Source organism: Grampus griseus, assembly GCF_964374135.1.
Source record: "Grampus griseus genome assembly, chromosome: 9".
NCBI lineage: Eukaryota > Metazoa > Chordata > Mammalia > Artiodactyla > Delphinidae > Grampus > Grampus griseus.
In genome coordinates this window covers 60404228-60417648 of record NC_139003.1, presented here as the reverse complement: position 1 = coordinate 60417648, position 13421 = coordinate 60404228, and the positions used below count along the sequence as shown (strand labels likewise).

Sequence of the window (13421 nt, the reverse complement as noted above, 5' to 3'; positions counted from 1 at the left end):
CCCATGACTAATGCAGCGTTAAGTTCCCTATAACTTCCGAGAATCAGAACTGTGAACAATTCTCAGAATTGTTTTGACAATAGTTGTACAGATAGTGGAACTTTGACTGACCTTCATCAGTCTAACATGTGAATTCTTTAGGCTATCTGCTCTCCTGCAGAACAGCCATCTTGAGCAATTCACCTGTTGTGATGGTTTTAATAAAGGCTTAAGCTAACAGCTTTTAGGTGGTTTTTCTTCTTTCACAAATTCATAATTTGGCTGAATATTATTTTCCTTAAGAACTTTTAGATTTTGTTTCTGGATCTCATGGCACCCAGTATTGCTGATGAGAAGTCCGTTCTGCAGTGGTCAATTCCCTATTCTGGGGTTAGCACCTTCCTTTGCAGTCTCCGCATTTTCCTGCCAGGACCATGGCTTACAGCTGTGGCTTCCCTGTGCTTTCTTTTTCCAGAAACTGTGTAATTTCTGGCCCACCAAAAGTCCTTTCTCTGTTTTTCACAAATCCCAATGTAATTATTAATTTCTTTTAAAAATGTATGTACCTTTTAAAAATTCTTATAATGATTTGGTGTTAAAAGGGGAGATTTCAGCATGTGCTCAAGTTGAAATAAGATTAATTTTGTTTGTTTCTTTGGATGGATCCACATGAAACTATATCCTTCGGGAGTAGAATTGGTGTTCAGATAAGGACTTTTATTTTTACTCTCTACATTTCTCTATTTGAATTTCTGCTTATGAGTTTCCTTTTGATTCAAAATAATGGGATACTTGATGTATTGAGCATCTTCCTTTTCCACCTCCCAATGTGCTCACCAGCTTTTTCCACCAGCTTTGGTGCCCTGTCTGTGCAGCTTTCCAGTGTGGACAGCACCCAGGGCTCTGAGCCCTTTGTTTTCTAGATGGGTTTACCCAATGGAGGCAACAAGAGCATATCAGACAGGGGGAGGAGATTGAGGTTGGGGCATTTATACACTGACCTCCCCACTCTCTCCCCCATACTGATTATCCTGTGTTGGTTCGTCCTCTAATGAAGACAACAGCTGCCAGGCGGCCCTTGGCACATAGAGACCCTCACTTCCTCATCTTGATCCTTCAGGCCTAGGGAACACAGTGGCTCCAAGGATGTTAGCCTGGAGACCACATTCCATTGCTGGCTTCTCTACATCCTGCCCACACTTTTGTGATTAGTCCCTTTATTAAATCTTCCTCTAATGACTCAGCCTGAGTGTCATTTATTTTTGCTCTGGATCCTGACCAAAACAAAACCAAAATCAAAAAACAAACCCCAAACCAAAGCAATATTGTGGTAACTTAACTATACAGATTGAGCTTTTTGCTGTTTTGTAACAGAGTAAAAGTATTTTAGAAAGAATATAGGTGAAGAAAACTCATTTTAGTTGAAGGAAGTATGCCACAGAGGGGAAGTAACAATAAATATTTCATGAGTACAAACTTCAAGTTGAAGTCACTCTCTTTCCTGCTCAGCGGTTGCTAGGTTTCTGGGCCTGGAGGGAGAGCAGACAGGGGTGTGGCCTGGCAGACAATGGTCTTCACCCAGCACTGTTCAATCCTGCTGCAGAGATTTATAGAATCTCAGAGAGGGATGGGGCTGTGGGGACTGTCTAGTGCAGTGATGCACAGCACAAGGCGCCACTCTATTTGTGAGACGGCCCCAGATTTAATTTGTGTGGTAACTATTTAGAAACTACCGATGCTGCTACTACTTCTTTAGTGTGTCTATAAAAACCATTTTAGTGGCTATCATATAGTGCTAATTTTCTCTTTGGGGATTTTGGAGAGTAGCTAACAATGGCATCAGGTAACATTCACAGAATGCTTGCTGTGTGTCAGAGATGGTGCTCAAAGCTTGACATGCATCATGTCCCACGACCCTCTCCTAAGCTCCACCTGGCTACTGTCCACTGTGTAGAGTGGTGTATGATAGTACTGGACAGCATCATTAGTCCAGTTTTACTGATGATGAAAACAAGGCAGAAAGAAGTGAAGGGACTTGCCCATCATCACACAGCCATTAAGTGATGGAGTAGTTTGACTCTGAACCCCGCACTCTTATCCATTACATGGTTCCTTCCTGTTAAAACATCTATGCACAAAAATATATGTACATACAATGCAGAAATACTGCTTTGTGCCTAAAAACATACCATATATGTTGTTTCATGTCACTAAACACACCATAATGCCATTTTAAGTGATGTCATAGTATTCAGTTTTGTCGCTATGCCAGTTTGCTTCATCAATCTCATTGTTATTTCTGCCTAATAATTCCCTTCTAATCCTGACTCCTCTCATATTATAATCTCCGACCCCAACATTTCTTTGAGCTTCATATCCTCAAATGTAAAATGATGATAATAATAATACTTCCTTCAATGAGTGATTAAATATATATTATGAAGCTATTATTATGATGATGATTCTATGTTACAATTATTGTTATTATTAAATAGAACATCAAACATTACTGTTGGGGAATGGGGTTCTAGATGACTCTGATTTTCTCCTTTTGGCTTATCATAATATAATTTGTAGCATTTAAATGTATTGTGTGATAAGGAAAATTAGTTCATTGGAGTTTTTTGAACAAATTATTCATTTAAATATATAAAGATGAAAATATGCTTTAGCGCTCCTGTTCCACAAGTGTTTGTTATTTTATTTTATTTTTTTGCGGTACGCGGGCCTCTCACTGTTGTGGCCTCTCCCGTTGTGGAGCACAGGCTCCGGACGCGCAGGCTCAGCGGCCATGGCTCACGGGCCCAGCCGCTCTGCGGCATGTGGGATCTTCCCGCACCGGGGCACGAACAGTCGGCAGGCGGACTCTCAACCACTGAGCCACCAGGGAAGCCCCCCACAAGTGGTTTTAATGTTGATGAACAACAGTCACCAGTCCAGAATAAACTCACAGAGTTTTATTTCACTGAGCAATGTTTGTCCTGAGTTGATTTACCACTTGTCAATATTTCACACTCTCTTATGCAATCAGAAAATGATTCCAAGGACACTTAGTAATGCTTCCCCTTAAATAAATACACAAGAGCTTCCCTCTGATTGCCCTGTATTTCTGATACTCGTGCTTCTGCTGGAGTGTTAAGGGCACTAGCAATTCACAGGCAGTCTTTAGATATGCAAGAAAGAGGCTCTTATCTTTGTTATGGGGGTGATGCCATATTATCAGCTCTCTATCTTTCTGTATCATCCTCCAGTGACCTTTGTGAGAGTTTGGTTTGGTGTCTTGATTCTAGTGAGACTCAAACACTGCTGCATTTATTCCTGGGCTTTAAACACGGCTGAAATGGTAGTGTGCTGATGTTTTGCACAACAAGGAAATAACCAGTGAAATGCATCTTTAAAATAGATGATCCTATTTGTAAAAGTAAATCATAAGCACATATAAACGGAATTGAGCCTTAACTGTTTTGGGGACCAGAATGTAATTGTTTTCTCCATGAATGATCCTGTGCCAAAAGTGTGTGTGAGAGAGAAACTGGGATTACATTTTGCTCATTCTCCTTAAGAAAGAGAGATTTAGTAGTTTTCTGTTTCAGTATTTAGCAGCCAAAAACAGCTTGGAACATATTTCATCTACTAAAAGAAAGGTTGCTGATTTGACATAAATGTTAATGAAAGAATAAGACCCAATTCTCAAGATATTTTTTCTTTTATTTAAAATGTAAACTATCACAACACATTGTACAATAAAATAAAGACCTTAGAATCACATTAAAATTTTGAAACATCTCTATATAGTCACAAAACATAAAACATGCTGCAGGGATACAAACACAGTTTGGTACCAAGTCTTAGTACACTTTCACCATGAAAACAAATGGAGAAGCACAGCCTATCTGTGAGTCTCCTTTCTTTAGTAGTAGCTGATGTGACTGCTGCCAACAAAGAGAAATGGTTTCTTTCTTTGGAGACTATATCTCTGATAGGCTTTTACGACTTCATTGAATACTGTGCTTTGTTGAGAAATTACCACTGACTTCTACTTCTGAGCGAGTTGTCATATTAGAATTACAACACACTTTTACAACACATATTGGCACAATATGAAAAATAAATACTTTTTGAGTTTTCAACTCAAAACAACAATTATTATTAAATAAATAATTATTCCTCATAGCGCATGTCTCATTTTATCTTGCCTTGGCCATTGACACAAATGAAGCTCAATGAATAATACATTAGGTAGTTTATTTATGTCTTCTTTCATAATTCTGCATTGCACTCCTTTCATAAGCCACTGAGAACAAAGATAAGGTAAAGGGTTTGTTAAGAAGATTCACTGACACAGTTAAACAAAGTTCAAGGCATACAGAAACTTATTTTAAACTCATAATTACTTTTTTCACTCCATTGAAGTATTTCTAAGAGTCTTATTTGCACATCTTCCAATCGGGCCTCAGTCTTTATCCTGATTGGAAGTGATCTGTCCACAGAATTCTTGGTTATTTTGGTCATCCTCATAGACTTGGTGCCCCCAAAGTGTATTTCCACAGTATACTGCAACATTGATTCTCCACAGCTTTCTCAAGCAGTGGCGGACACCATGGTGATTTATAGAAAGGACAATGCCTAAAGTAAACAGGAATAGTAGGAGGATGAAAGCAAAATGTGGGACTTTTATTCTAGGACAGAGTCAACCAACTACAGGCCATGGACCAAATGCAGCCCACTATCTTTTCTTGTAAATAATGTTTTATTGGAATATGACCACACCCATTAATTTATGTATTGTCTATGCCTACTTTAACATTAAAATGGAAGACCTGAGTAGTTGCTACAGAGACTGTATGGCTCACATAGTCTAAAATGTTTACTATCTGGCTCTTTACAGAATAAGTTTGCTGATTTCTGGTATAAGGGTACTTAATGGCGTGAGGGTCTCTTCCTATCTTGTGGATTCCTCCCAATGACACATTGTCCTTGAGACTAAAAACAATCTCATTGTCTATAAGTAGGGCAACTGAACCATCTAAATACAACATAGTTTAACTTACCTCCTAGCACCCTAATGGCCTGTGAAAGATTAATCACTGCTTCCAAAGGTATTTAACATATAGCTAGCAAGTAACTTAAGTACTTTGACTATATGGACAGAAAAAAGTACCAAATTACATTATATTATATTATTAAATATAATTTCAAAGGGGTCTGCAGCCACAAAAGGGTAAGGATCAGATTGCTGTGATCAAAATACTTAAGTATATATTTTCATCATTTTATCTAATACTTTATTTTATACACTTAGATTTACATTGTAGTCAAACTGCTGTGCTTTTAAAAATTCAGTATGCATGTATAAAATACTGAATTTAAATAGAAATAGTAGAAAGAATTGTGAAAGACATGTAGGAATCATAGGTGCCACTCTAAACAATTTTCTCAGTGAGAAGGATATGATGAAAGAGTAGGTAGGTGAAGCCTCCAGTGTTATCACTTTCCCCTTTTACCACTGAGCAGGTTCTCATTAGCATCCAAGATTCCCTTAAGTGAGGTTAACAATAAGGAGAATATTTTATGTCAATCATGCACACACTTCTGGGGTGGAATAGTCTGAGGCCCAATCTTGGCAGTTCTGAAGGAAAGAAACAGTCCATTTCTGACCCTGGTTTGTTTGTAGGAGGAGGAGGGTGATCAGCACAAGTTCAGTTCCTGACAAGCTTTCGGTAACATAATGTTGTTCCTCAGAGAAGGGAAGGGAATGCGAATGTAAACTAACCAAAGACATTAGTGATTGAGCTGAAATACAATGTTCTCTTAATTGGAAGCAGAGTTTCTTACCTGGTCCTTGAACCCTCTAAAACCATATGTAAATGTTTGTGTGTATGAGCTGATAAGGGTTTCTCTGGGAAGACACTTTCTAGATTACTCAGATTGTCAAAGGGGTCTGTGACCCCAAAAGGGTAAGGATCGGATGGCTGTAGAAGGTGTCTATGATAACCTTGCCTCAACTGATTATATGAAAAGGTACCCGATTGGGTATAAATTACATGCTTGCCCATTTTTTCCTTTTATATTTTCTAAACTAAAATGGAGGAGCAAAGATTTAGTCATAAATTGACTCTGATTCATACAGTGATTCTATTTAATATTATCTATAATTATATTATTTTAAGTACATTTAATAGCATCTAATTTGTTCAAATTGCACATATCTATATTATTTGTAAAGTTAAGCATGTTCTGAAACCTTTTATCAATTCTGAAAATGGAAAGTTGTTGACTGGTGTGATTATCAAGAAAACCACAGGTATATAAGGGCTAGTGTACACTTCTGATACAAATAAAGCCAGTGTGGTTTAAACTTATATTCCATTTCCAAAAGCTGGAAGATAATACATACTAATAAAACAATTTTAGTTTTTCATTAGGTACACTGGTAACTTCTTTAAAATTTAAACTTGAGAAGCCTCCAAATTACGGACGAAGAAATATAAATGTAGTGTCTAAATCTGGAAGGTAGAGAACCAATATAAATAGGAGGATACCTTGGACTTCCCTGGTGGCTCAGTGGTTAAGAATCCACCTGCCAATGCATGGGACATAGGTTCGATCCCTGTTCCGCGAAGATACCACATGCCCAGGGGTCGACAGAACTACTGAGCCTGCGCTCTAGAGCCCTCAAGCCACAACTACTGAAGCCCCGTGCGTCTAGAACCTGTGCTCCGCAAAAAGAAAAGCCACTGCAATGAGAAGCCTGCGCACCGCAATGAAGAGTAGCCCCCCCCCACCACAATTAGAGAAAGCCCACGTGCTGCAACGAGGGCCCAATGCAGCCAAAAATAAAATGAAATTAAAAAAAAAATACTAGGATACCTCATTTTTGCATGACTTTTTCAGATTAATTAAGCCAGCATATCTTACTTACAGATTTTCAGGAAACCAGAAATATTCTAAATGGATAAGACAGGTGATGATTACTTTCTAATTAATTACATGATTAGTATTTTAATTCTAATTTCACTGAAGGTAAAATAAAGAGAATTTGAATAGTTTCAAATTAAACTACGAACTATATGGCCTGAATGAGCTTAACAAAATACCAGTTTCTATGAAAATGATACAGGGGTTATTTAACCTTAAAAATACTGTTATGGGGGCTTCCCTGGTGGCACAGTCGTTGAGAGTCCGCCTGCTGATGCAGGGGACACGGGTTCGTGCCCCGGTCCGGGAAGATCCCACATGCCATGAAGCGGCTAGGCCCGTGAGCCACGGCCGCTGAGCCTGCGCGTCCGGAGCTTGTGCTCCGCAACGGGAGAGGCCACAACAGTGAGAGGCCCGCGTACCGCAAAAAAATAAATAAATAAATAAAAATACTGTGATGAATGAGTTAAGAAATTAGAGTTTTCAGATAAATGCATACGGAATTTACATAGAAGAAAGAAATTAAAGAAAAGAAAGGAAATATGCAGGCTTTGCATCAAGTGAAAGAGTTGTTCAGACTTAAACTGGGTTATGAGGAGAATTGTGGCACTCCTTCTCTTTAAGGGTTATAGCCAGAACTGATTATAACCCTCTAGGATAATTTGATTGTGTTCGTTTTTGAAGGCATTGGAACAGACTATGTTACTCTCCTAGTCTTAAACATTCACCAGGAGGTTTAGAGTTTGAGCTTCTATAATATCATTAAGAGCAAGTGATTTGTAAAAATGGATTTGTTTTTATTTATTTATTTATTTTTGTGTTGGAAGACTGTCAGATTTAACCTTTTGTAAGATTTTCCAATTACCTTGGTAACAAGTAAAATTATCCGTCTTATCTCCCCCATCCCCCATCCCCCTTAGTTCTGTAAGGTTAAATGTGGCTTATTGAACAGATGTAAGGGAAAGGGTATTAGACTAGCCCAAAGATTCAGGTTAGGTAATGATTAAATGCAGCAGACACTGGGAGTTTGAGAAGGATAGATTGATATTGTGGTGATATTAGCTCAATCATCTATAAATGCATTCTTGGATTTATTTATTGCAATTAGATTTTTTCAACATAAATACTAATTTTAATTTTATTATTCCTGTTTAATACTTTGAAAAGAATGCCTTAGAGAAAATAGAAGTAGATTTAAGGTACTGTTTATTTGCAGTCATGGTTTTATACATACCAGAATTTAAAGCTCTTTTGCCCATTAGTCCAACAAAGGAATCTGTTTTATGCCCTGGAAAAATACATTTAGGGGTATTTTAATATGTATATCTCTGAGGAAATAAACTGTTATAACTAGTACCAAGAAAAAGCAAGCTTCTAAATATATGCCTATATAATAAATATATAATTATTTCAAGTTTTGGTGAGCCTGAAGAAATAAAGATTCCTAGTAAGTCTTATAAATGACACTAAATAAAAATAATACAGTGAAAGCACTTTTCTCCATTCTATATCTAAATATTAGCAAGTACACTTTATTCATATTGTATTTTATCTGTTTATATACAAATGTTTTAAATATTGCTATTTGAGCTAGCTTTGACGTTTAGGGAGTCAATTTCACATTTGTGTGACAGAAACATCAAAGCTTATTTCCTCATATTACTGAATATGTTGTATTTCTCAGGAAACTGAAGCTTAGTTAAATCAGATTCCTATACCTGATGATTATAAACTTCTAAAGTTCACTAGTGCTATTTTATTGGATTTTAAAATATATTTCTTTTGGAAAAAGTACATTAGTTTTGACATTAATAAAGTACATTTATTTTCATTACATGGAATTTTGCTATATATAATTCCCCTGAAAGTCAAGTCCTGAGAAAGTAAATATGAATAAGATTTATTTATTTTCAAAGATGAAGCCTTTGGAAAGGATTATTATTTTAACTCTAGTGGGAGGATGTCTCTTGGTTTATACTACATTAGCTAAGAACACGGCTGCTATCTTAGTGTGGCCTCTACTCTGCTTCCAGTGAATCAAAATCCAAGTTGGAGTAAGTGAGTGGACCTTGGGATAAGTGAGTGTGATTAAGATGGACCCCTGGTACTTTCTACAACTTTATCTATATTTACCTTTAGTATGGATTCTCAGACATTCACTCCATCCTCTTAATTGGCTGCTGGATTACGCTAATAAATGACATCATCATGGAATCCAGCATACTAAAATGAACTAGGAGATGCCTATAAATGCTTAGATTTTTGTTTTTGCTTTTGTTTTTTTCAGTGGAAGTGACGGGGTGGGGATGAGGGGAGAGGAATGTATGGTGGATTTTTACCCCTAGGATTGAAATTCTTATCTTAAACTAACAATTTACAGGAGTTAAAGGATTCCTTCCTCCCTCCCTCCCTTCTTTCATTCCTTCCTTCCTTCCTCTCCTTCCTTTCTTTCTTTATTATCTCAGTTTCTATGGGTCAGGAATTCAGCAACAGTTCAGCTGGGAGTTAAAGGATTTTTAATATAATGCATGCTTTTGGTAAGTATGATATGTTTAAACAACAGAGCTTTAAACATTCATGTTCTGGATGTAATATGAGTCTGCTCCATTCTTAAATTGTGTTAATTAAAAATATTAAGTTCTACATTACAACAGAAAATAAGTTATTATGTAAAGTAGAATTCAATCTAATTTACATTTGCATATGATAAATGTCAAAATAATTTGGAACTTACTTTTATGAGAGAGCTGGCCATGTCCTATAGAAAGAAAAATAAAATTAACAAACACAATAGATTTGTTTTAAAGGAGCTATATTATATCTTTTAAAGAGAATTATAAAATAGATTTTTAAAATAATGCAACATTTTCCATTCATGTACTATCCTGAGGAATATCGCAGAATCATAAATGCTATCCAAATTATTAATAATAAAAACAAAATATTTTAAACAAAAGGAATACTTTTAAGTGATTTATGTGGGCCACAGATTCAAACTCAGGTCTGTGAGACTCCTGAGGCCTGAACTGCCTGGCCATACCGCCTCTCTTGTTTTCTTATAAGAGATACATCTTCAAGGCCGGTCAGCTTTGATGCTCGAGAGAGAGAGAGAGCAAACCCATCTCTTTATTCAATAGTCAACCAAGAATCTGTATTTTAGCCCACAAAAGACCTTCTCCATTTTCATACATGTGCATTCACAAGAGTAAAATAAAGATTTATAGAAATGTTTACCATAAAGAGCCTGTAACAGGGCCACCTGTTTTTCAGTTGAGGAATCTGACAAGAGACGAATTGACATTAACTGTTTACACGTTCCACTGATGGTGTGAGAATTCAAGAAAAGGAAATATTTCTATCATGAGACACTGGCAGCTAAATCTAATCTAACCCCAGTGGTCTAAAGTCAGTTTTCCACATGGACTGAGAACATTCTGATATCCCCTGGAGGCCCCGTGCCTTCCTGTTCTTTTGTCAGTTTGGATCCTTAGTCAAGGAAGCACTTAGCTTAAGGTTGGTTCCTGTTCTTGGTGGTTTGGACCGATCTCTCCCTCCCTCCGTGGTATGTGTGTGTTAGCGGGGTGAGGGCCAGAGTCGCGCTCCGGGAGATATACCCATTTTAGGGTGGAAATCTCTGCTCATAGATCAAGAGAGACTGCGTGCTCTGAGCATGAGCTAGGATTCCGGGGTGGGAGTGGCGGGGTGGGGGCGGTGCCCAGAGAGACAGAGAGGGTGATGGCTGCCCATCTCACCAGCGTCCCGTTTGCCCATTAATCCGAAGAACTGCTGAGGCTTGGGTCTGCGGGCGATTCTCTGCAGAAGATGCTCAAAGGGCTCGGGCAGCTCCTCCTAGAGGACAGACGCACCGACAGGGGCGTGTAGGCAACCAGTGCAAGGCGCCGGCAAACTAGAGTCATTCTGGTGGTGCGCTCCAGCCTGGGGCAAATCTTGGCGGTGGGGACAGGCCAAGCCAGGGTTGGGGAACCAGCTCCGAGGCGTGCTCCCCACACCTGGGCGTTGCCTCTCTCCACTCCTCCCCGCCCAATTCATGTCCGGCGCCGCCGCCTCCCCGAAGCCTAGCCCTAACCAGTTAGCTGGAGGCTCGTCGTCTCCAAGCCCTGCTCGCTTTCCCCTCTTTCCTCCCATCCCGGGGACCCTCATTCATCTGCCGCTCAGCTACCGGACTTTGTTCATCTCTAGCTCGGGCTTTGGAGGCTTCTCACCGCCCTAAATGCGCACAGGTGTGTGTGGGGGAATGGCGGGGGGAGGGTAGGGAAGGTGACAGCCCTTTACAAGCAACTAACAGTGCGCGACTTTCACTGTTCCGGCGGGGCGCGCTCCCTTGCGCGAATAGCCTGCGAGCAATCTCAAGGAAAACTTGGCGGCTACGTCTCCAGGTCCGTAAAGTAAAAGTCATGGCAGGAAGTTAGCCTCCTACCCACCTGCGACCCTCCAAGCCCTCAGCACCTCGCCACTTGCCCCTGCTTTTGCCTGCGTCGGGCGCGCACTCCTCTGCCCCTGCCCCAGCATTTCCAAATGCCAGGTCCTTGCAGCTGGACCTGAGTCTCCGAAATCCGCGTTACCAGGGGATGAAACCTTGTGAGGTTTCCAGTCTTGTGAGGATTCCGGGATCACCTGGGAGGGTATTATTCCTCCAGAGAGTTCCCGAGACCCGACGATGCAGCCCTCGGGAGGAAACTTGGTTCTTGGATGCAAAATCTCGTGTGGGACCCAGGGGATGGCGTTCCTCTACATCCCTCCCGGCGCGCCTCCACCGCCTCCGGTTGCGGTCCCGGTGCCCGCTAGGGTAACTAGGATGCTATCGCGGGGGGTAAGTGACACCTCCTAAGCCCATGAAGAACGGCGCGGGCCATCTTGGGACCGAGTCTCACCTTGATCTGGTCTCTGTCGGACCAGTCAGACCAATAATTCAGATCATCGTTGGCTCCAATTTCTTCTGCCAACAGTTGAGTGGAGACGAGAAAAAAGACTGCCAAGGCCACGAGGATTTTCATGTCGGATTTCTGGGAAGAGTGAGGAGAAGAGGCAGAGGAGAGAAAAAAATATAGATGTATTGGGGGTTTCTATCCGAGAGTTGAGGCAGCAGAATTTTCGATCCCACAACGGAACTCAAGGTCGATTGAAACAAGGTAAACCGCCTAAGGGCTAAAGTCCTGTCGGTACCCTTTAGGAAAGAGAATCAAGCCCTCAAGTTTCTCAAATCCTATTCTTCCTAGATCCCAGCTCCCCCAGCTCCCAACCCACCAATCCACACCTTCAAGCCAGGAGGCTGTGCGGGTGGAAGACAAAGAGGGACAAGGCACTTGGGATACCCGTCTCGCCGCCGTCTCCCTGCCGTCTCCCCGCAGTCCCCCCGCGGTCCCTCAGCTCTCTCCCCGCAGTCCCTCGCTGCAGCGGCCCATCCAGCCCTGCTAGACGCCGCCTCGGAGCGGTGCGCGGTGCGGAAAGCCCACCCAGCAGGGCGCAGGCACTTACTGCGGCTGACCAGCCCTTGGGGTTCCTCGGCGGGTCGGAGCGCTCGCTGGGCGCTCGGCACTCTCTGTCGCAGCAGCTCGCGCTTTTGCCTGCTGGCTGCAGCGCGGTATTTATCCCAGGTTCGCTGAGCCTCGAGACCCACGTGACACGCTCCCCACGCGACTTTCTCCTCAATATTTAATTAGCCGCCTCCTCTCCTTTCGCTTGCGTCTGATTGAGAGTTTCCGAGACGGCAATCCGTCGGTGCGCATAACATCTGGACCCAATTGGGTTCGAAATGACGCAATTATAGGAAAATCGAGATCTCGCCATCCAATCCGCAGCGGCCTGTCTTCTTCCGTTTGCAGATCTGACGCCCCCTCCCCTCTTTTTCTTCAGAATGGGGTTCCATGACACCTGAGATTACTCATCAAAATTGAACAAAGTGACTCATTCCTCAGACTTAGGCAACTTTTAAGTCCCTTGAGAGGGTAAGTTGCACTTCCAAGGATGGCCAAATAACTTCGGGTATTAAGATATTGTTGTCGAAAATCAGAAAGAGATAAGAAAGAAGAACTTCAAATGGGGGGGGGGTAGGGAGACATTTCCCCCCTATTTCCATCTGCAGAGTGTCAAGTGTTTCTGAGATATATCAATAGTATCTTTCTACGAGCAGAACATCTTTCTCCCAAATTAGCTAGAATACTGGCGTTTCTTCAGTAATACGAAAGGATTTTTCAGTCCCATAGGATTTCAGATGATGGCAGCAGAATTATTTTACGTTTTGGAGGCAGGGGAATTTAAACCTGGCATTGCACGTAGAACTTTTATATCAGTGCCATTCTAGGATATCTTTTGTTCCAAGCTAGCTAGCTACATGCTGGAGCAGGGGTACGTTTTCGCTTCTCTCCTACCATTTCTCACTGAAGACTAAGAAACGCGCCAGAGGTGTACAGGATTCTTCCTGGTTGTCACTAAAGGACTCTTAAGATCCTTCATAGATTTCTCCTGTATATGAAAGTAAGTGTAGTGAAGATGTTAATTGGGCA

The 13421-nt window shown here is 41.0% G+C and overlaps 1 protein-coding gene across 4 annotated transcripts; it reads right to left on the bottom strand.

Moving 5' to 3' along the window:
• Positions 1 to 3795: 3795 nt before the first annotated feature.
• On the bottom strand, positions 3796 to 11912 carry TAC1 (tachykinin precursor 1; the record flags this gene model as incomplete). Of its 4 annotated transcripts, XM_082662039.1 has the most annotated exons (6): positions 3796 to 4273; positions 8132 to 8185; positions 9632 to 9655; positions 10132 to 10176; positions 10650 to 10746; positions 11790 to 11912. In XM_082662039.1, 6 exons carry the CDS (start codon positions 11910 to 11912, stop codon positions 4224 to 4226), a joined length of 393 nt encoding a protein of 130 aa, XP_082518165.1. In that variant the 3' UTR covers positions 3796 to 4223. The 4 variants fall into 4 exon arrangements, with proteins under 4 accessions (XP_082518165.1, XP_082518167.1, XP_082518166.1 ...); XM_082662041.1 differs by lacking the exon at positions 8132 to 8185; XM_082662040.1 differs by lacking the exon at positions 10132 to 10176.
• Positions 11913 to 13421: the final 1509 nt, after the last annotated feature.